General features: G+C 36.0%; 1 protein-coding gene across 1 annotated transcript; it reads left to right on the top strand.

The window, feature by feature from the left end:
• The first annotated feature begins 13,165 nt into the window (after nucleotides 1-13,165).
• LOC145576515 (transcription termination factor MTERF8, chloroplastic-like) lies at nucleotides 13,166-17,996 on the top strand. The gene is made up of 2 exons (XM_081634262.1): nucleotides 13,166-14,438; nucleotides 16,811-17,996. Exon 1 carries the CDS (start codon nucleotides 13,237-13,239, stop codon nucleotides 14,404-14,406), a length of 1,170 nt encoding a protein of 389 aa, XP_081490388.1. The 5' UTR covers nucleotides 13,166-13,236; the 3' UTR covers nucleotides 14,407-14,438; nucleotides 16,811-17,996.
• The last annotated feature ends 5,493 nt before the right edge of the window (nucleotides 17,997-23,489 follow it).

Below are 23,489 nucleotides of genomic sequence, written 5' to 3'. Positions count from 1 at the left end.
TAATTTTGTTCAAATTTTTTTTTTTAAAGTTAAGAAATTTAATTATTAATTACATTCCTCATTTAGAAAAAAAAAATTTAACAATTTTTTTTTTTTATTTTTTTTTTTGTTGCATGGTTAGCCCTAGCCACATAATGTGGCTATATTTGTTTATAAGGGTAACCTTGTATTTTCCATGAGTGTAAAACTTAATTAATTATATGAATAACATCTATACTTAATTCATCATGGATATAAGAGTACATTTCTTACCATCTTAGTTAATAGTAATTTATTGTTTTTATATACACAAATGAATAAATATATCTTTAAGTAAATGTAACTTGGAAAAAATAAATTAAGAGGAATGCCTTCAAAAAAATAAAATAAATTAAGAGGAATAGTCTCAACAATTCAAAGACAAAAGAAAATTACTCTTTAATCCATTTTTTTTACGAACTTTATGTTTCAAGGTAGCAATCCAGCTCAATGCTTAGGCCACACATTAGCTAAATCCCTACCTTATCCCTACCTTATAAAAAGTAGAAAAAAACTCTTATAAATAGTGTCCTTCCAATTATACCCTTGAAAATGTATATTTACATATTTATCTCTATTAACCTTAAAATCTAAGTTTATCCATTTACTTTCTCCTAAACACTCTTTTCTCCTCCTCTGCCTCCTACGTTGAAGCGACCTATGAGTTCTCCATTGAAACGCTTACCGAGCTTTCTCTTCTCCATTGAATTAGATTTCGAGGTGAATTAAATTTATTTATTTATTTTTAAACTATTGAATTTCAAAGTTCACAATATGTGTTTATTGTTAAATTTATGGTCTACGTTTTTTTTCATTGGAAAATCGAAATGCATGTATCTGAATCAATTTTATTTTTGCTTTCTTCACTTTCTCTCACTTTGGTTTGATTGAATTTTACAACCCAATTTAGTCGATGAATTGAAATTGAATTAAGACGATTTGATCGTAGAAAGGAGTTTGTTAAGGAGACACCATTGTTGGAGTTTGGTGAAATTGCAAAAACCTTAGAAATGGTGGTTTGGGAGAGTGAGGAAGAAAGTGTTAACCTTTTGTAGACACCTAAAAATATCTCCCCAAAACCAAATCCGATGATGAACAAACAATCTTTCACCGCCGTTATTGTTCGGGTTGAGTATTTAATATTTGGAGTGCTTAAATCCATATTTCCATTCAATACATTTTATAAACCAACCCAATTTTTAGCCCATTTCGTCCCCAAACCATAACTCACTTTCCACTTATCGTGTACACATCACAAAACCGAGCTGAAATGATTTCATGGCCCTATAATTTTGATCCAATTATTATTTGACTGGATAGGCCTTTCAATAAGCTTTCCAATGATATATCATAAGCCTAATTCCGATATAAAACGAAGAAGATATGAGCAAAATACTAAACTCGGCCCAAAACCGAAACCCTTTCACTAAAACAACCATATTTTAAATCTACAAAATATTTTGACCTGATTCCAATTGGGTTGGAAAGTAGACTTGATAAGCTTTTCAACGATATATTATATTCCTTATTTCGAGTTATGGATCAAAAGTTATCATAGTTTTAAAAACGCGTAAAAAAACTGGAATTACCGCGCAATAGCTAAATTGCCGTGTCGCGGCATAAGCTAACGTGTCACGGTGCTTGGTACCGTGACACGGTATTCTGCACTGTGTCGCAGTACACATACCGTGACACGGTGCTTTCCCGTGTCTATTTCGCGTTTTTTGTCACGCCCTTATGAATCTGGACGCACTTTTAGACAAATTATACACCGCGACACGGTGTGCTTCACCGTGCCACGGTGGACTGTACCGTGTCACGGTGCCCAACACCATGTCACGGTTCCCAATTAGGGTTTTTTAGCGGCTCTTATCTCTTCTAGGGTTCTTTTCATCCCCCTGTTCGTCTCCTCTATAAATGTAAACCTGATTTCTGCAGTTTCGGGGGCACCAAAAATCATCCTCTCTCTCCTAACACCAAAAATCATTCTCTTCTCCCTCTTTAGCCTAAACACTAGCCTCCTTATTCTTCCATAATACTTCCCCTAAGCACTCCAAGGAGTCCATACTTGACCCGAGGTTCCGTCCTTAAACCAAGGCGTGAAAAGTATAATTAACTGAGGGTTTGGACCAAATCAACTTTACTTTTAATCTAATTTAATTTCCATTTGATTTATATTTTTATTGAAGTTACTAACCTTTATTCATGATGTTGCAATTTAAAGGAGCGCGCGAAATGTGAGTAATTAATTAATTTAATTACTTATTTTATTTTAATATTAGTATTATAATTTGGTTTATTATTATTATTTAATTTGATATGACTAACGATATTATGGTTAAATTGCTTCCAATATTAATGTTGATTTTATTATATTTTATTGATCACCATATTGCATGTTTAAAGGGAATATGTAAATGAAAATCACGCCTAATAAGATAATTTGGACGACCGGTTTAGGTTCCTTTTTAATCTTGTTGTTTAATTAAGTGATCACAAATATTTTAGAATTATATGTTGCATTAATATTCAACCAATTTAGCATAATAATAGTTTGGAGCAAATCGAATCTTTGTTTGTATGCCTTTGAGATAACAGGGAATCACTTTTCACTATAAGAATCGAGTAGAGGCCAATACGCACGGGTGAATGTGACTCCATGACTCACTTCGTACCATATATCATTCCCGATCCTCCTTTCGTCGTTCCGAACCATATGGAGTTAGTAATCTCATGGATTATGAATGGGGTGTAACCTTCACGGGTCAATCGTTATTGCCTATCGTTGTCCCTTTATTCGTGGTTGCCTTTTATGATTCGTGAACGGTTTACAAGTTCTTTAAAAAAACTTTTTGGCGGCTCCCTACTTTTCTTGTCCCTAACCGTATACGTCAATTCTCACTTCCTATGAGTGCCAAGCATATTCACACATGCTTAACGTAGCGCACTTCGAACGACGCATCTACACCTTTCAACGGGTTGATCGTACTTAGCGTGTGTCCATAGATACCTGCAATACCTTACCCCAAAACCACCTCTCTTATCCTATAATTTTTCAATTGTATTAACTTTTGAATTTATTTATGTTTTTTTTTTTTTTCTTAATTTTGATGTTTTAGTATAGAATTTGATTGCTTTAGTGGTTTTATTTGGTAGACTCCTAAATCAACGAATTGAACTAAGGATCAATGGAAGTACGGTTGCCGAAATTCTCAGACGATATGGAAGTTCAATCTTGTAAGTTTACTTGCTGAATAATTTCCATTATTGAGTTGATGTGAGGTTTTGATAAGTGATATTATTATTTTATGTAATGGTTGTTATATGTTAATAATATTATTAATTATTGATTTTCAATTCATCTTCAGTTTTCTCCCAAATTCTTAGCCCGAAACCCCGTTTGTAATTCTTCCCTTAACTTAATCTTTCAAATATTGAATCTTTTCATAAACAGAGTAGTTTATTTTATCAGTTAATCGATTTCTTTTGATTTTTATGTGTAGAAATGTAATTTGGCCGAGCATTTGAATGTGGGAGAATGGGAAATCCCCTTCTTCTCTCTATTCTTGTTCATTTGGAGTAGAGCAGCAGTATTTTCATTCTTTTATGGCTTCTAAGAATTTCGAAAGTTTTATCAATTAGAATGATACCCGGGCTAGCATTTTCCTCAATACTATGAATTTTATGTAATCAAATGGTAAGGCGAAACTTCTTTTCCTCAATACTATGGCCGAATATTGTGGAGTACTAGAAGATGGTGCGACAAAGGCCTAGCTACAAAAGGGCGACCAGGAAGTATTTTGATGGTTGGAGGTGGAAAATCTAATTGACGAGAACCTGGTGCTATATAAAATGTGAAGGAATATTATTCTTTAATTGTTGAATATTGGGTAGGTAGTCATACTTTTATGTTGTATAGAAGACATTTCAACCTTTTCAATTTTGAATTTTGATTATGAATTATTTTGCATTTTGTTAAATTTTAAAGGTGTAACATGATTATGTATGTAGATTTGCGAGCTCATATATATGTCAATCACTTGAATCTTATACGTAGTAATATGATATATTACTTGTTTCTTTCTAATTAATGTTCTTTTGTGAGATTTTTACTACTACACACTACAATTCTTCAACATTTAGTGTGCACATTCATATACATACTGACGGACACTTGGAATTATAGTGCAATAGAGTTCCAATAGTCTATATTCTTAAAGCAAATCATCACGAGCCTCAATAGTCTTATAACTAACCATAAAACATACACTATCGGGGCTAGCTATTTCGCTCATTTGTTCATCTGAATAGCCTCCCATCTTCATTCGGTACATTTTTTTTTAAAGAGCCTTCATTTTATACTTATATACTAAAAAGCGAGGTTTTATCACAAGGTTTGAACACAAGATTTATAATTCGATACATGAGGTGTCAAAAACTGATCTGACCGACCAGGCCAAATAAAACCTGATTCAAACTTCGAAATATAGGAACACAATAATTTTGTATGACTCGAATTTAAAAATACCCAACCCGACGTTATTGAAACTGACCTGACAGCCGAATTAACACCTTTGTATCCTACTCTCTACATATTTTATTATTTGCTCCGCCTTCCTTTTGAAGCCGTTTTTTTTTTTTTGGAAAATTAATAAAAAATATCTTACCCTTTTTTTTCCACTATTGGTCTCTCATATTATATTTTAATACTGTATTTTTCATATTCTCTCTCCTCTCCATTTATACACACTTTTGTTTTTACAAAGTAATAATATATATATATATATATATATATATATATATATATATATATATATATATATATATATATATATATATATATATATATGTATGTATGTATATATATATATATATATATATATAACATTACTCCCTACAATTTTGGTAACTAACAGAATCATAATGAAAATTAGGTAATAAATCATTTATCTTCTGAATTAGCATTCTATGGTTTTGGATGCCCATGTGATCACCCTGCATCCACTTGATAAACCTTCGTTCTCTGGTGATAACCTGCAAATGCTACAGCTGCAATCTAGTTGCTTCTCGTAATCCATTGAAGATCGTTTTTAGCATGTCTGCAATTCTATCCTGCTGCTGAAATTGCTCCTCTCCTTGCTTTATGTTTGTATCTGCAGACTTCAGTGACCAACCCCATCTGCCCTTCTTTTTCCTGCCAGAAACCTGATAGATTTCCAAGCGTACATTACTGCAAGTACCCTTTCCTGTAATAAGATGATGCCACAGACCTCTTCTTTTCCTTTCACTACCAACAGGTAGTGCACCTTTTAGTATTTTCCACAAGAATTTTTTTTGTTCAGGCGTCCCATTATTTCTCCAGACATACAATTTATATTGCATTGCATGCTGTTGGTCGAATTCATATCTTGGTTGTGTTTCTTAACAAAAAGGATTTTGTAACCACTTCTCACAGAATAGTTCCTACATTTGTCATCTTTTCAGATGATTAGATCCTCAAATCCTGCATCCATGGCCTTGATAGTTGAGATCTTTTTAATTGTTTCATCAAAGAACCATACTGTACAAGCATCCATATCCCAATCCCCATTTAGTTTTCGGAGGGTGGCAACGTTTTCATTACTAAAACAGTCTTGGTTTCTCCATTTTGGTGGCGCGCCATAAACCCAAGGATGGTGAATTTTTTCATAGCACCAGTCACCTATGGACCACGCACAACCTTGCTTTAAGATTTGCAACCCCCACCTGATTCCAATCCAACCCCACGAGCCCAAATTTCTTCTACACCATGAATCCTCAAAGAGTGAAAACTTATCAATGCGATATTTAGCTCGAAATACTTTGCTGACCAAAGACTCGGTGTAATTTATAATGCGCCATCCTTGTTTAGCAAGGAGAGCTTGGTTAAAAAAACCGAGCGTCAAGAATGCTTGACCCCCCTTCTCCTTTATCTGAGTGAGATGAGACCAACCATTCCAGTACACACCTCTGCCGCTTTTATTTCCTAACCACCATAACTTGGCCACAATGTTGTTTATTTTCTTCAGCACAGTAACAGGACATTTGAAGACAGATAGCACATAAATCCCAGGTTAGAAAGTACTGATTTAATAAGTGTTAGTCTACTAGCATGTGATAAAAATATGGAGTTCCATGCATTCAACCTTTCCTTCACTCGGTCCACAAGATTACCAAAAATTTGTTGTTTAGACGACCCAAAATCAGAAGGTATTCCAAGATAAATCCCAAACCTGCTACTTTTTTTAATTCCTAGCAGTTCACTATACCTGGTGGTATCATCCCTCACAAGAATTGGGACTAGCCAATAACACTGACTTGTCTTAATTTATGACTTGGCCCGAAGCTTTGCAATAAATATCAAGCACATTTCTTAAGGCCAAAACATTGCTTTCTTTTCCTTGTAAGAAGAAAGCCGAGTCATCTGCAATAAAGAGGTGACTTATTTTTGGTGCCTTTTGTGCTACATTAATCCCCACAATACAACCTTTTCTTTCTACTTCTCTAATGAGACCTGAAAGTCCTTCCACACAAAGAATGAAGAGGTAAGGGGATAGCGGATCCCTGGATCCTCTTGACGAAGTCGACATTTTGGAGTAAATTTTTTCGGGGGGGGGGGAGCCATTGATAACTACAGAGAAAGAAACCATTCTAACACAGTTCATGATAGTTTTAACCATTAGCTCCAGGCAAACCAAACTTGTACAAAACTCTCTCTAGAAAATCACATTTGATCCTATCATAGGCTTTATTTATGTCCGTCTTAATAGCCAATTTCCCTTCAAAGTAATAAAATATAAAATAATTGAAGTTGTGGAAGAATAAATTATTTTATGATGATCGGGAGGAGTGAGAGAATATGGAAATACTACTATAAGAGTACGATAATTGGAGTGTCTAGTAGGACTATAGGAGAGAAGAAATTAATAAAATATTGTGAAATGTTTTAATAAAGGAAAATGTTATATATACCCCTTAGGGTTACATATAAGCATTAAATTTACACTTGAAAATCTTAAAAAGTTAAGAAATCATGAAAATATAAACACTAATTACACTGATTTACGCGTGTTTTTGTCATGAATTCCTAATTTTATACAATTTTCAAGAGTGTATTTAATGCTTATATATAACATTTCTAGCATTACCCTTTAAAAAAAAATAGAGCATAGAATAAAGGAAAATTTGACATTTGGTACCAGGTAAAGTACCTTGCTTCACATTTACTACCCCTTTAATTTTTTTTTAAATACCACTCAAACACACTAACTGTTAAATTAACTACCAACTATGTTACTGTTTCTGTGAAGTGGGGTCTACTCCAACGACTACTTCCTTATTCTTCCCATTTAAATACGATTCTTCATGCTTTGCGTTCATTGTAATCGTTCTGGTATCAATTGGAGCAAATTAAAACACAAATTCAAACACAAATTCCATCAAACAATCAAAAGCGAATTCAGTGAGTGTGGTTAATTGGTGATTGGTGGGTTGAATAGGGAAGAATTGCGAATCGGAAAAAGGTCAGTTCTTTGGTTTAATCAAACAATTTAGGCCAGTAATCTTCAATTATATGTTTAATTAGTAACTTTATTAGTACATAGGAATGATGTTTTGGCTTTAATCGAATTGTGGTGGGTGTAAGTTCTACTTAATTTCTGGAAAAGAAATTAGGGTTCTTGAGTCTAATGTTAAATTGGGGGTTTTTTTGTTAGGTGTGATAATCATGAAATTGAAAGTGTTGGTGGGTAATTAAAGTATTTAATGTTGTAATGATTCCTTAATTTTGTGAATATGCAGGGAATTATGGCTTTGGTTAGGTGCTCACCCTCAAAATACAAAAAGTGTGACTGTGGTATTCCCATGGCTAGGCTAACTTCATGGACTAGAGAGAATCTAGGCAACAAGTTTTTGACTTGCAAGTTCTATGATCCCAAAATTGAAACAAGGGGTTGCAAGAGCTTTGAGTGGGTGGATGAAGATGATGGGACTGATTGGAAAAGGGATGTGATCAACCAATTGATCCTTGATAAAAAAAACTCATGAAGGGTGAAATAAGCTTACTGCAAAGAGAAGTGGAGGATCTTACTGGACAAAGAAGGTGCCTCCTGACTGAGAATGACAACCTGAAGCTAAAGTGCAAAGCTCTCAATGGTGACAGGAAGAGGTACTCTAAAGAAGGGGAGCAGAACAATAAATGGTTTGGGTGTGTAGCTATGGGTGTTGTCATTTGTTGTGTTTTGACGATGCTAGGGATGATGTTAGTTGTGCTGAAGTAAGCATAGGATAGTTGTGCTTAAGTAAGCTTAGGTTAGTTGTGGTTATCTTAGCTTAAGTTTGTTGTTGTTAGTTGGTGTTTTACTTGAAGTAAGCATAGGATAGTTGCTGTTAGTTGTGGTTATGTAACCGTAAGTCTGCTGAACTGGAGTGGACTCCTTGAAATTGTAACAACTATAGCTATGAATGGAAAATGCAACATTTATGGGACAACAAACTTAATTTGTTATCATTGAAATGTTAAGTTGTGCAATTGTTCCAAAAGCTAGCTAAATTAATGTACTTAGTCATTAAAGACAAAAGTTGATACTTAAAATTGTTCATTCACTAAAACATAAGCTACAAAGGGTACATAATTGAACTAAAAAATTTTGCTCTTGCCCTTTGCTCCCTTCTTTACTGGCACTGTTCTTGTTGTTGTAGATGCTTGAGATTGCCGAGTGGATGCAGTAGCAGGTTGCTGCTGGTTCTGATCTTGTGGGAATGACCTATTTACAATGCTCCATGGCCCTGCACTAGCTATAGTCTGTATGGCAATAAGAATTCAGACTGAGATAAGCATATTTGACATAAATAAACATGGCAAAACAAGATAGGACGTATAACACAAGCTTACATTATTTGCAGCCCTTTGTGCCTTTTTTCTCCTCTGTTCCTGCAACCAAGGTGTGTTTAGGACAGGTTTGGTTGATGTCTTTGGCTCAGAGGTTGCAACTTCAGGCTTAGGTTCATTCCCACAGGTCTTTGCATAACGACCAAGCTGACCACAGTCTCTGCACCTTTTCTGAAATTTGGGTGGTTTTGGTTGTGGCTTTTTGTTGTTAGATGCAAACTCTCCCTTTTCAAGCTTCCTTTTCTTTGATTTTGGCCTTCCTGGAATTACCCTTATTGGAGGGGGAACTGGTTGTCTGAGGTCCACCCTATCCCAAAGCTTGGGTCCTGGCATAGGGTTAATTGCAGCCTCATAGGCTAAAACATAGGTGGCCCTACTGTAGTAAGCATCCACATAGTCATTTGGGTCCACTCTTTTATCTAATATACATGCAAATGCATGTACACATGAGATCCCAGTTACCTGCCAGTGGTAACAAGAGCACTGCCTAAGTCTTAGGTCAACTGTGACTTGGTCCCCATTCAATTTCACCTCATAGCTATCCCCCCTTGAAATCTGGACTATGCAATATCTTGCTGCCTTTTCTATCCTACCAAAAACCTTACCCGCATATGGCATGTTCTTCCCATCTACTTTCTAAACTGCTTCCCATTTCTCACAATTCCTCTTCATCATATAATTCCTTAACCACTCCATCTGAGTGAAAATGGGTTTATCCCTTGCATCTTTTATAACAGCATTAAATGTTTCACAAAGATTGTTCAGAAGCATATTGGACTTGCAAAAATCATCAAAGGCACGCCTTGACCAGTGTTTGGCAGGAATATTTCTAGATACTCAAAAGCATCAACTGATAAGAATTTTATAGACTCCATTGCAACCTTAAAATCAAACTACAATACACAAACAAACAACTATAGTTCAAAACTAGACAAACAACACATAAAATCACATAATTGGAAGAGTTTACTAAAGGATCAAGAGACTAACCAAAGTAGTTGCTCTAGCTGCATTCCAGAAAAGCTCTTTGAAAGTGGAACCAGTGAACTGGAGCTTAAAGTTAGCCCAGATATGCCTTACACAATATCTCCTTTCAGCTAATGGCACAAGATCATCAAAGGCTTCTAGCAGCCCCTACAAATATAAATAATACAGTTAGTGACACTCAATGTACCACAAGTGTTATGGACAAAAATAAAAGGTGTAATGCATGAGTTGAGTGGAAATAACATCACCTTCTGCCTGTCACTCATGAAAGTGAGCCTTAAGCCACCACTGCAATTACCCACATCCTTCTTCAAACATTCTATAAACCAGCCCCATGTTTCTTTGTTTTCCACCTCAAGTGTTGCCTAAGCAAAGGGAAATATCTGATTATTCCCATCCTTGCCTACAACAACCAGTATCTAACCTGGGTAGGCCCCTTTTAAATGACAACCATCAAGGCCTATGAAAGGCCTACAACCTTTGTTAAACCCATTCTTCAAAGCTGCCAGACAGATGTACATCCTCAAGAAAATAGGGGGTTCTGGTCTGTCTACACCATCAACAACCACATACACCCCACTATTTGTATTATACTTAAGCACAACTTTTCCATAATCCTAAACCCTTGCATATTGCTCTAAAGTTGAACCATAAATCATCAATTTTGCTCTGGCTCTTGCTAACCAAGCCAAAGAGTAACCAATCTGTATTCCTAGCTCCTTTAGCACCCTTGCATTGCTTTGAAACTCTTGATTTTCCATGTAGGATTGCTTCTCCACTCCTCTACACACCTCTTGCCAGGTACTCAGCTGACATACAAGCATTCATCTTGCTTCTCATGCACCTATGCTTTAGCCTTAGCTCTCTGATTTGCCAAGCTGAACTGTCATACAACCTCCTTGCTGACACCTTAAACTCACACTTCTTCACCTCATCACCACACTTGCATAGAGGCAGTTGACTTCTCTTTGGATTCCATTCACAATTACACCTCCTCCTACAGAATGTAGTTATCCTCTTCCCTCCATTATGCAGGTAGTAGTACTCATACCTGTTCTCTATAGCATGAGTTCTGAGTGCCTTCCTAAGCACGGCACTGCTGGTGAACTTCTGCTTGTCTAGGAGAACAATTGGCTTTTTAAAGTCAGTGTCTTCTTTGAACCAGGGGCTTGAATCTTCATCCTCATCTGACCCATGTAGAGACCTGAGTTCATTTGAGTCACTGTCCTCCACCTGCAGCTCAAGATTCTTACACCCAATGTCCTTCACTAGCTGATTTAGCTTCTGATTTGACTGCTCACCAACATCAACAACCTTGAAGCTATTTTCCACCACCCCTACTAGACCTCTTTTGGTCTGTATATGCCACTCTTCCCGTTCCTCTTCACTGTCATCCAATTCTTCTTCACCGGCCTTCCACTCAATGTCTAAATCACTTAACTCAAAAGAAGATGAACTAGACTCTGATCCACAATCCTCATCCTTGAATAGCCTTTTCTTACACTTTCTCACTGACTTCCATTTCTTGTTCACCTTCTCCTGCTCAATCACCTCACTAGAAACACCCTTCCCCTTCTCACTCACACCACTCACAGCCCCCTCCTTCCCAGATTCTTTGACAAACCTAGGGCAGCTCTTACAAACAGACTGAATAGGTTTTTTTAGATTTTTTAGGTTTCAGTTTTGCTTTAGGTAAGGTAGTTTTAGTTGGCTCACTCTCAGTACACTTACTCAACCTTGGGCTACTCCTACACACTGGCACAATGCTCAAATCTGGGGTCTGTTTGGTTTCTGTTGGGCCTTTTACTTTTTAGCAATGTTGTGTTTGAGAGGGATTGCTGTAGGATGGGTTTGAATTAGATGGATTAGATCCATTATCATTTGGACTTGGGTCAGTTGGATTAGAAGGGGGTGGGTGTGATCAAGATGCAGATGGGTTGGATGTGGATGGGTTTGACACAATTACAACAAGAGGGTGATACTTGTCCCACTCTTCCAACCTCACAGTTTGAAACAGCTCCACATGCCCTTCACTATGTTTGGACTCTAAGAAGCCTCTAACATCATCGTCATTATCAATCCTCCTCTTCCCAGTTGCCCAAGTCTTTCCTTTCTCCTTATACCACAAACTATAAATCTGAGGAACCTCCCATCCCATCGCAATAAACCCTTCACTACAAAGATACCTCAAGTAACTCACACTCCTCACAAAAGACACTGGGACAACATACTTCCAAAAAACAAACCCAGCTTCATAAACCAAATATGACTTCCCCCTACGATGCTTTTCCACAAACCCTCCAAATAACCTAAGCTTAATGTCAATAGTATCATCCTCACCATCCATATTTTCTACAATTAAAGCAAGTCAAACATACAAAAAATCAATTTTTAATACACAAAGTAACAATTATAAACAAACACATCATACCACATTACTGTATACCCACACATGATTAGTTAATTGCACAATTAGGGAATAACTTAATCTAAGCGCAGAAATCTAGGGTTTACTAAAACAATAATTTTGTCTAAATTGCCCACATTAACAGTATAATATTGCAAATTGACCACAATTGTTGCTTTGTTGGACCACTACAAGTACGAAAAAGGGTTCTTACTTGTCAAATGTTGTCAGGAGAATCTTCAAGCTTCCACTTTAGCAATGAAGTTGACGTTGCTTCCAGTAGGACCTCCTCCTTCAATCAACTTCTTACATGCACACAGACCCTAAATCTGAGGATAAGTTAGAGAGAGAAGTAGATTGACCAAGTGAAAGAGAGAGAAAGAAAGATTCGAAAAGAAAAAAGGAAAAAAAAAGACTTCTACTTGGTCAATTATGGAGGTTGGGAAGAATTAATGGCAGAAGAGAGAAAGGGAGAAGAGAGTTACGGGGAGAGAGATGGAGTTAGATGGAGGTAGTTAAGTGTGTGGGCCCCACTAACGTTTCTTTAACATAAACTGTTAAGTGGTAGTTAATTTAATAGTTAGTGTGTTTGAGTGGTAGTAAAATAAAAAAAATAAAAAATTAAAGGGGTAGTAAATGTGAAGCAAGGTGCTTTACCTGGTACCAAATGTCAAATTTTCCTAAGATAAAATACAGTCTCAAAAGAAAAATGGAACAAGTAATAAAATATGGATGGAGTAATAAAATACAATAGGAAGGTAGGGAGTATTATGATAGAGTAATAAAATACAATAATATTGTTCGGGTGGGTTAGAAATTGCCGGCCCACTATTATCCAATGTTGGTTTATTTTTTCATACTTGATTGAGTCACTTGAGACTTTGAAGGAAAAACAGTGATAATTCCCGCCATAACAATGCTCAAGTTTGGTCCCAAATTCAGTCATCAACTCCAACCTCTATACATCATCCATGGCTGCCGCCGCCATTTACTGTATTCAACATCATCATCATCGGATTCTCATCCACCATTGCAGGCTCTTTTGGTTGATTATCTAGGGTTTCCCAGCAAAAAACCCCTTTCTCCAACCAGATTATCTCGATTTCTTGAAGATCAAGAGGCCAAGAAGGTCAGTGATTTTGATTTCGCTAACAATGTTGCTTCAATTGTTGATTTCTTTAAACAAATTGGATTTGAACAACCCCAAACTAAAAAGGTAGTTGCTCGTGAACCTAGAATCCTATGTTCTAATGTTGACAAAACCCTAAAACCTAAAATTAAGCTTCTTCAAGAGGTGGGATTTTCTGGGTCTGATTTAGTTCATGCTATAGTGGCTAATCCTTTGTTGTTAACCCGACTTTCGGGTCCTGCAATAGATGCTATAAGGGTTGTTGTGGGTAGTAATTACAAAGTTGCTAAAATCTTGAAGCGGTCGAATTGGTTCTCGTTTGCTAATGCTGCTAATTATTTGATTCCCAATGTTAAATTGCTGCAAGATTATGGAGTTTCTAATGATAAAATTGCAAAATTCATGCTTCAGCAACCAAGAGTCTTGGTCAGGAAGACGGACATATTTCGTGATTTGTTAATTAGAGTTGAAGATAAGTTTCGGATTCCTCGTGATTCTCCTAGTTTCTTGCCTGGTGTTTACTTGGCTTGTTATAAGGAGGAGAGTGTTAAGGGTAAATGTGATATATTTAAGAGTTATGGATGGACTCATTCTGAGGTCTTGAGGTTAATTGGGAAAAATCCTTATTGCTTGGGATACTCTGAAGCAAGGATCACAAAGAAGTTGGAATTTCTTATGAAAGTGCTTGGTTATAAGCCTGCTTTCTTGGCATCGCATTATAACCTGATGGCGTATAGCCTTGAGAAAAGACTGTTGCCTAGACATAAATTGCTGCTTTTTCTGAAGGAGAAAGGTTTGCTTAGGGGTTACAATTTTCTAAATATTGCTACTTGGACTGAGCCTAAGTTTGTTCAGAAGTTCATTGAACCATTTAAAGGTGTTGTACCTGATATACATCAAGTTTATCATAGCACTATTGATGTACCACCGACTACGGAAAGAGCTGATACTCTTTGATAGCGTTGACTTGTCTTGCTTCTAGATGTTGGGTAAGTATACATTTCAGAAGTTTTTGCATTCTTTGAATCTTTGATAGATTATGTCATGTATAAGGGCAATGAGTTTCTTACAAATATCTTAGTTTTTGTTGGTTATGTTGGTATAAGTTATGTGATTAGTTTCATGTTTTGGTGTGTGTGGGCTTATTAGATGAGATTTCTTTTGAAACATGCTCTCGGGTCACTTTAGGTATCGGGTCAATTTTGGGTCGGGTAAACTTCGGGTTTTGGGTCAAAGTTGGGTCAATTCCACTTCGGGTCAGGAATTTTTTTTTTTTTTTTGGGACATCTAATATTCTTCTTTTTTGGTCATGTTTCCACATTTGCATAATTAGTTTTAGACTTTTAGCCGACTACAATATATTTGGACATTTGGTTAGCTTGTTGCTTAAATTTAAGGTCTTAAAGTACTACATTACTCAATAAGTCATGAACATGAGACTTGTTTTCCTTGGTTGATTATGTTATCAAAATGCACTGTGGAGCTAGAACTCTAACGATGGCTCTGGGAGTTCATGGGAATTTAAAAGGAATAGTAAACCCTTTCAGGTACAAAACTAAAAGTTAAACTGATGTGACAATTAGCAGTTGAACTTTGTTCTCATATGGTGAGAAACAATTGCAAATCCCAATTGATAGCGCTGTTTTAAGAAGCTTTATATATCTGACACTCCAATGCTCATTGATCCTTAGTTGTTCTTGTTTCCATGTTATTTATTTGAGCATTAATTAGCAGGGTATGAGTTGGTGAAAATGATGAGGGAGTGCTTATAAATAAACTTTTTCTTTAAAACGTTGCCATGATAATTATTGATTCTAGAAAACTTTTCATGCCTTAGTTTATTTTTTCAAACTTTTATTCAATCAATTATCTTGCTATGCTCTTGTTCCTTTTTGGACGGTTCCTTATGATGATTTATGTTAGCTGACCCCAAATCATTTGGGACTAAGGCTATTACCAAGATCGGCAAGTTTGGTCTGTCTTAAGAGATTTTAGATGCATTCATCTATTCTGGACTGGAAACATATAGAGCTACTTTGTTCTTTCTTAAGAAATATTTGATGCATTCATCTATACTGGACAGAGAACATATAGATTGTCTAGCGGCTGTAATGGCTTTCTTAGAATTATAAGACCGTTGTTCATGTCAAGTTGGGTAGTCATATCTTTTCCCTTTTCTAACAGCGTACCTTTGACTATCTTGAGTACCTTATGAAAACACATATGAAGTATCTTTTTAATACATCTAATATTGTATTTGTTTATCCAATTTAAACTTTTCTTATAGTCTTTCCATCCCTATTTAGTTGACACAATTTGATTGACTTAAAAATATAGATAAATTTAATGAACTTATTTTATCGGGTGATGGTGTGTAGTGGGTTTTATTTCTTAATTTTTATTATTATTATTGTTAGTAGGTAGTGAGGTTTATATTTTGTTTATTTATTTATTTTTGTTATAGTTGAAGGGTAGTGGTCTGTGCCTTTTTAATTTACATGTTTTGGCTTTTCATGCTCGTCAAGGTGAAAAATTAATTATAATAAGTTGAAATTTGGAAATTATACATTGAGACGATTCTAACCAAATCCACATAAATGTTTTCTTTATTACTTATATATACTAGGGCGGCTAACCGTGCACGCCATATATAGCTAGGCATGTTTAGGTCGCTCTTTCGGTTTGGCTTTATGTCACAAATTTTGTTGTTGACAACATTAATGAGGGAGAATATGTAAACGGATATTTTTAGGGGTATAAATGTCTGTACATTTTTCTTAAGAGTTCAAAAGGAAAAAAAAAAAAAAAAAGACAATTAACATTAACGAGGGAAAAATAAGTAAATAAACAATTAAATAGTATAATTGTCCAAACACTATTCATGAGCCTTATGTCAAACTTTTTAAATGGTAAGGATAAATAAAAATTTGTTGGTCTAAGTGGAGTATGTGAATAAAAGTCAAATTGGGTATAAAAAAAGATACGGAGGAGCATTATAGTAAGTGGATAGTATGGGTCTAAAATCAGAGAAATGATAGAAGCTTAGTGTATCCATGCCATTTATGAAAACAAAGAGAAGTTTGTCTTATTAGATAAGGATGAAGGAAGTATGATTCTTTGGCTTATATAGTTACAGTCTTCCAAATTCCACAGGCACCAAGTAATTAGTAAAGCAATCGGTAGGAAGTTTTGTTTAAATATTATTGAAGTTCACTCATTAAGTCATTAATCATGTCAATTTACTTAAGTAAGACTTGGAGCCTAATGATTGGCTGGACATAAGCTTTTGACTCAATTTATGTGTTTTTGTTGATGTGTGTGTGTTTGTTAATATGAGCTCTTGTTTTTGTTTACATTACAGGTTGTAGACCTTTGAAGGCCATAATAAACAAATATGCAGACTGAGTTAAGTTTTACCCATTTTACAGGTATCAGGCAACCTATACCAGTGCCATTGTATGAAACTTGCAAAGGTTTTTGCAATGATTGATTGGGGTTTGTTTCTCTAATCTACTACTTTTGGTTGTCGCAATGTGTTTAAGTATGTTTTGTGGTTCATTAATATGATTAGGATTGTATCCTCTCTCAATATCCTTTTCTTTATGTTTTTGCATCAAATGAAATGACTGCTACATCATTTGTTGGTTGTAGAAGGAATGCAATTATCGTAAATGTTTTTGTTCTTGACTGTACTCTGTCAACTGTACACTAACGAACTCATGTTTTGGGCAGTTTTTGTTTTCTCCTATTAGCAAATAGAATGTACTTAGGATTTATCCTTTAGTCATGTTGACAGATGATTTAGGAACTAGAGATTTAGTACTTTGGAAAACTACACAAGGTTATGATGCCTCCCTAACTCTTTTGACCTTATATTGGTTATCCTTTTAACTCAATTACGCTGTTTTTCAAACCATGGAGTAATCACTTCATCCATTTGCTAGTTTGTAGTATACTGTGCTACTTTCTTTGAGATTATCAAGATGCTGCATTTACCAAGTATGGCTTCAATAAAATGTAAAAGCATTACAACTTCTTGCTTTTTCTGAGTGATGTTATTATACACCTCTAACGAGTTTTAATAAACGAAGTGTTCACTGGTTTAAATGACATTATTATCTGCGTTAAACATTTGGTTATGTATAATTTACTAATACCATAGAAGCTGTTCCCTGAAGTTTTTTCCCCTTAAACTATATGGGTGTATTAGTGTATTTATGCAGATGGGAAAAAGCCTAGGGACGCATATATGCAAATGACGGGAAATGAATGTTGACATTTTCTAACAAGCTCGAGGCATACAGCAGCATATTTTCAACTGAGGAGTAGAAGTTGCAGAAGATGTCTGCTCATTGCTACTGGAGATAGAATTTCGGGATTGCTGTAGCCTATTTTTAGGCCTGATTTTAATCAGAAGCAGGAATTGCTTGCTTTATGTTTTTTTTTTTTACTCATTAACGAAATGCATGTATTAATGCTAAGGGTTTCGGAGCAACGGCAATGGAACAAACCTCCCACCCTAGAAATCAATTACGGAGTACCAATAATAGATAAACCTATTCAAAATATTTATGCGTGAGTCCATTCTCCATATATTTTAATTAATTCATTCAAAATAAAATGTTTGACAAAGCTTCCTCTTTTTAATGGTTATTGATTTACCGTTATTCAATTAAAGAAGTTAAGATTAAATAAGAGTAGCACTGTAGAAAGTATATCCTCCCCATGTTGCTATATTAAAGAAATGAAAAAAGGAAAATGATTACAATGCCATTAATTAAGCAATTTTGAGTAGAACCACAAGTCATGATCATATTATAGGAACAACGATAAAAGTAGTATTTGAAAGTAGAAAATCGCCATCTTATTTGAGCAAAGAAAAGCTAGAATTCTAGCAGCATTTGATTTGTGTTGTTTAGCTCGTGGCTGATCACACCGTGTGTCCGTTTATAAAATAACAAAGTAACCCCTATAACACCGATGAAGTAAATATTGTATTACTGACCAAGTAACCCTTATAACACTGATCGAGTAACCTTGCTACACTAACGAAGTAACCCCTATTACACTAACGAAGTAACCCCTATGATGGCTGACAACACGATGTGGCCAGTCACATATAAGAATTTGTATTGTTTTGGATAGTTAAAGTGAAGACTTTAAAATAAATAAATAAATAAACAAATTAATTAATGAATCTGTAAAGAACAAAATGAGAGTGAGAGATAGCTCAAGTGGTTAGAGCTCTCTTCCTGATTACAAGTGATCTTGGAATCGATTCTCATCATTTGCCCTTGTGGCTCTCTAAACACACACACACACACAAAAAAAATAAAAAATAAAAAAAAAAATTGTAAAGAAGAAAATGAATAAAAGGGGTCACGAAGAAAAATAATGTAGAGAATAAAAAATAAATAAGGAAAAATTCATATAAATAATCCGAATTATGGCCACTCTTCTCATATTAATCCCAACTAAAGGTTATTATAGTTAGAGATGGCAATGGATCGGAGGTGGGTCGGGTGATGCTTTATCTGCCTCCATCCACCAACGATCCATCCATCACCCGACCCATCCATCAACTAATCTTCCTTCATCCACATCCGATCCATCCGTCATCCATGGATGAATTGGGTGGATCGGGTGATAATTCGGGTGAAATAAATATATAAATACAACTTTTCACTTTAATAATTAAAATCGAGATTTGAAAAAAAAAGTGATCAATTAATTAAAACTTAGATACATCCTTCTAATACTCGTTCCTTTTTACTAAATTAAAAACAAATGTCAATTCCTAACATTACAATATACATTAATTATTTAACGGGTGGATGGATGGGTCGGGTGATGGATCGGGTGATGGGTTGGACGTATCATCATCCGTATCCGACCGGCCGATTCGTCACCCAACCTGTTTTGGGTGTTTTTGTCCTCGGGAGAGTTACAGCTCGAAGACTAGTCCAACGGCGCTTGTACCTGCAAAAGCAACGAAGACTCCGGTTGGTTGGAGCTCCGCCTTCGACGATCAAGTTAGAACGTGTATGAAGTAGGTAAAAAGGTGCGGAAAAAAGTAGAGTGAGATCTTCTCAGATTCCGAGATCAGGTGTTTTCTCTAATGTAAGAGAATGTAGGGTTGTTGTAATAAATGTCTCTACCCCATAAATGGAGGGAAATCTCTCTATTTATAGGGTTATTGGGAAAAGTGCCCTTTCTTAGGTCATTCTAACCTAATTTGGTGGGCTGCGTCGTAATACGGCTTTCTTGGGGTTTGGGCCAGAAAAAGCAGCCTTTTCTCCAGCTTGTTTGGAGTGACACGTGTCATTAGATGAGAGATCCATTTGGGCCTCCCAGGGGCTGACACGTGTCAGCTTATGATAAGGCCACGTGTCTTGGGTTATTTTACCCAAAACATTTGCCCCTCACAGATGTGACGTGGCTTGCCACTCTATGACATTTGTCACACATGCATTGGGTGATCAATTTTAATGTTTACCCATCTGGGTAATTTACAGGGCTGTCCCTGGATTCACCCTCTATAAATATCATCATTGCCCCTCATTTTTAGCATGTTCACGAAAAAACACTTGAGAGAATCTGAGAGAATCTTTGACTTTTCCTTAAAAGAACATTTCCGCCTGTCGCTTGTTTTCGTCCGCTTGACACAGTCGGCTCGAACAACTTTCAACAGTACCTTCACAAGGTAACCGCCTGCTCTTTCTCTCTCTTTACATTTCGTTTTTTCCGCCTGTGTTTGCTCTTCCCTTTTTATAAATGGTATCACAAACACACACGGGACGACCTAGAATAGCTGTCAGCCGATCACCTGGGAAGGCTAAATCTAGGTTTAGGGGTGCCGCCTGTCCCATACTACACTCGTCCCTGAATCCGACTGTGTCTGTGTCTGTGCATGGCATGACACTATGGCCAAGACTAAAAGGACAGCTCGGCCGCCTAGTGATGATGAGGACGAGAGTCCTATCAGAGTGTATGTTATGAAAGCTTGTGCAGGAAAGTGGAACTAACTTAAGGGAAGTTAGCAGCGCTGCCTTCAATTTCCCACACTTGATGAATTTCTTGTGGGGCTGTGGCTAGATGCTTAATACCCTTGAAAAATCAGGACTTTTTGATAATGCCAAAAGGGGGAAAAGAAGAAGCAAACTTTGAGGCTAAAGTTGTTTTGGGTTCCAGTTGAGAAAGTATCAAAACTTTCTCAAAGTATCAGAAACCTATTTCTCAAAGTATCAGAAACCTCTGTCTGATTTGATGCCAGTAGTTCTTTACTTAGTTTAATTTTGAGTTCTGTTTTTATTTTTGAGTTTTTCTTATTTTTGCTTTTGTTTTGTCTTATTTTCTGTTGTGTGTTTTTTTTCAGTTCATAAAATAAAAAAAAAATACGAACCTTTTGTTTTATTTAATCTTCTAAAGAGTTTTCTTAAGTTTGTCATAATCAAAAGTGGGGAAATTGTTGAAGCTTAAAGGTTTTGATGATGATAGACTTAAACTCAAGCAAACTTGACTAAAGATTTCTTTAAGTGTTTGACTAAGAACAGGTGAAGTGGACCTTGGTGGTGGAAGAGTAACCTTGACTAAGAAGAACATGAAGAGAATACTTTAAGAAGGTTAAAAAAGATAAAAGAAGAGTTCCCTAACAGGAACTTAGTTCTCTAACAAGAACTATCTAAGTTCCCTAACAGGAACTTGAAGACAGCAGGAACTTGGTCCTGGTTTGCGTGAATCCCAAGCAATCTTCGAGTGCAGAATAAAATGGCGCAACAACTTAATTTAGTTAAGATTTTAATTTCTAGATGTGTTGTTAAATATGTTAAGTAGGATATGCATGAAATCTATTAGAAGCGTGGCAAGAGCTTGACAAATCTAATAAAAAGGAAAAGATAAAAAAAAAAAAAAAGATTTTAGGAAAAGATTTTCTAAATAAATATTTCTTAAAATCAGAATATCAAAAAGATGTTATTCTTTTTGATAATCTTTCTTTATCTTATTTTCCGAAAAGATTTTATTTAAAACTAGATTTACTTAAAAATCGTGTTTTGAGATTTAGTTAAAATTAACATAATTATCTTTTGAAAACCCTACTTGCTATACGAGTTAATCTTGTATAAATAGTAGAGATCTCATTTCATAGTTTTCGTGAGTTTATGCTTGAAGAAATCACTCGTGCTTTAATTGTGTAAGTTTTTCAAGCTTATCATCTTGTCATATTAGTTTCGGGTTTCGTGCATAGCTTGCCTAACATATACTAGTGTCATATATTTTGTATTGGTTGGGTTCTTAGGTGAGTGTGTAATTTATAGTTTGCATACAGTGTGTAAGCTTCTAGTGTGAGGCTAAGAGAGTACTTTGGGAGTACAAGTGAATCTAAGTTTGGGACTTAGATTTGGTAGGATAGGGTCCTACTGTGTAGCAAGTTCAGTGTGAAACTTGTGAGTAAAGGTCTGTGTATAATAGGTTGTAATTTGGGATTGCCCTATTATAGTGAAGTATCCTGGTTTTGAAAATCCCTTAGGAAGGGTCGAGGTTTTACTTCCAGTTGGACCCTGGAAGGTTTCCTCGTAAAAATCTGTGTGCATTGCAAGTTCCTTTACAGTTTATTTATATTCCGCAAAAAGTAGTAATAGGAACTCACATACAATTCAACCCCTCTTGTAGTGTTCGTCTCAACTAACACTTAGGAACGAAATGATACATTTTCATTTGCAGTCCCAATCACATGATAAAATGCCTCCTCTATACATTCTAAATCATCGAACTCTTAAAGCGACAAGATCCGCAACAAAGGTAGTTTCCCTAATGAAGGAAGATGTTGGCATTTCCTACAACTCCTTAGCTTCACCTCTGTAAGATTCATAAGTGATGTCGGATGACTACCGTTGTTTACAACCATTGCCATCATCCACGAAGGAAATCCCACACCCATGAATCCGTTTACATATAATGATTGTAAGTTAGGGTGAGGTTCAAGGCTATCCAAAACATCCTCATCATTTTGAGAGGTTGCTTGGCTGTATATATTCCATTCCAAATGTAGTGTCACAATTTTGTCCTTCCTAACAAGGCCAACTTGTCTTGTTGCTTCTTTGTTTTTGGCATGTTGAAGACCTCTGATTTTCATCTAACCCTTAACTTGATCTAAAGGTCCTAATTCATCAATCGTCACGCAACTCAAGGCCAGGTAAAGTCTGAAAATTAGTTAATTGTCGTAATCTTCTTGATGCCAAAAAGAAATTATTCGTATCTATATGTATTAAGCTTCCCAACCACTAAAGTATTTTCCTTCGTACAATGTCAAAAAAAACTCTCTAGTAAGAGAAAGTCCCTAGTGAGAGAACCTCTCATATTTCCTTAGCTTTTACTGTTCTTAGGTTTTCTGGTGTTCTTTTTTACACTACAAGTTTCTTTTCGTTTCTCAACTATGCCTCGGTATCTAAACACTAGAACTTTTATTTCTCCTCATCTTCTTGGTGAGGAAGTCGTTGCCTCTCCTCCTCTCTCTGATGATGATTCTATAGATTGGGAATGTTGTGTCATAGGAAGGTTTTGGGATGAACGTGACTTTTCTATTTCTTTAGTACAACGGTTGGTTATGCGTTTTTGGCACCTGCGAGCGCCTGTTCGGGTTTTCCCCTATGGTGAAGAGGAGTTGGTGTTCTGCTGCGGATGTTCGAAAGATGCGGATGAACTAGATGCTCGAGGATGGGTCCATTTCAAGGGAAGTCTAATGGTGCTTCAGCGTCTCCGAGGGTGGTCTGTTCCTCTAAACATGAACTTGCACCTGGTTGATATGTGGGTTCGAGTCGAGGGGCTTCCTATTATATTCTCTACCCCAACAGTGGCAGCTTCGATTCTCTCTCGAGTGGGTGAGATTACCATGGAGGACACCGATGGAATTGGTGAGTTTCCTATCCCATATCCTCGTGTTAAATTGCTAGTTGATTTATCCATGCCGTTGATTTTGGGTTGTTATTTCCCCACGAGGGAGAATCAAGTCACGTGGGTTCGTTTTAAATACGAAGGTATTT

The sequence above is a fragment of the Chenopodium album genome, chromosome 13 (assembly GCF_948465745.1).
Source record: "Chenopodium album chromosome 13, dcCheAlbu1.1, whole genome shotgun sequence".
Taxonomy (NCBI): domain Eukaryota; kingdom Viridiplantae; phylum Streptophyta; class Magnoliopsida; order Caryophyllales; family Amaranthaceae; genus Chenopodium; species Chenopodium album.
Note: the sequence above shows the minus strand (reverse complement) of the source record. Positions and strands in the feature narration are given on the sequence as shown.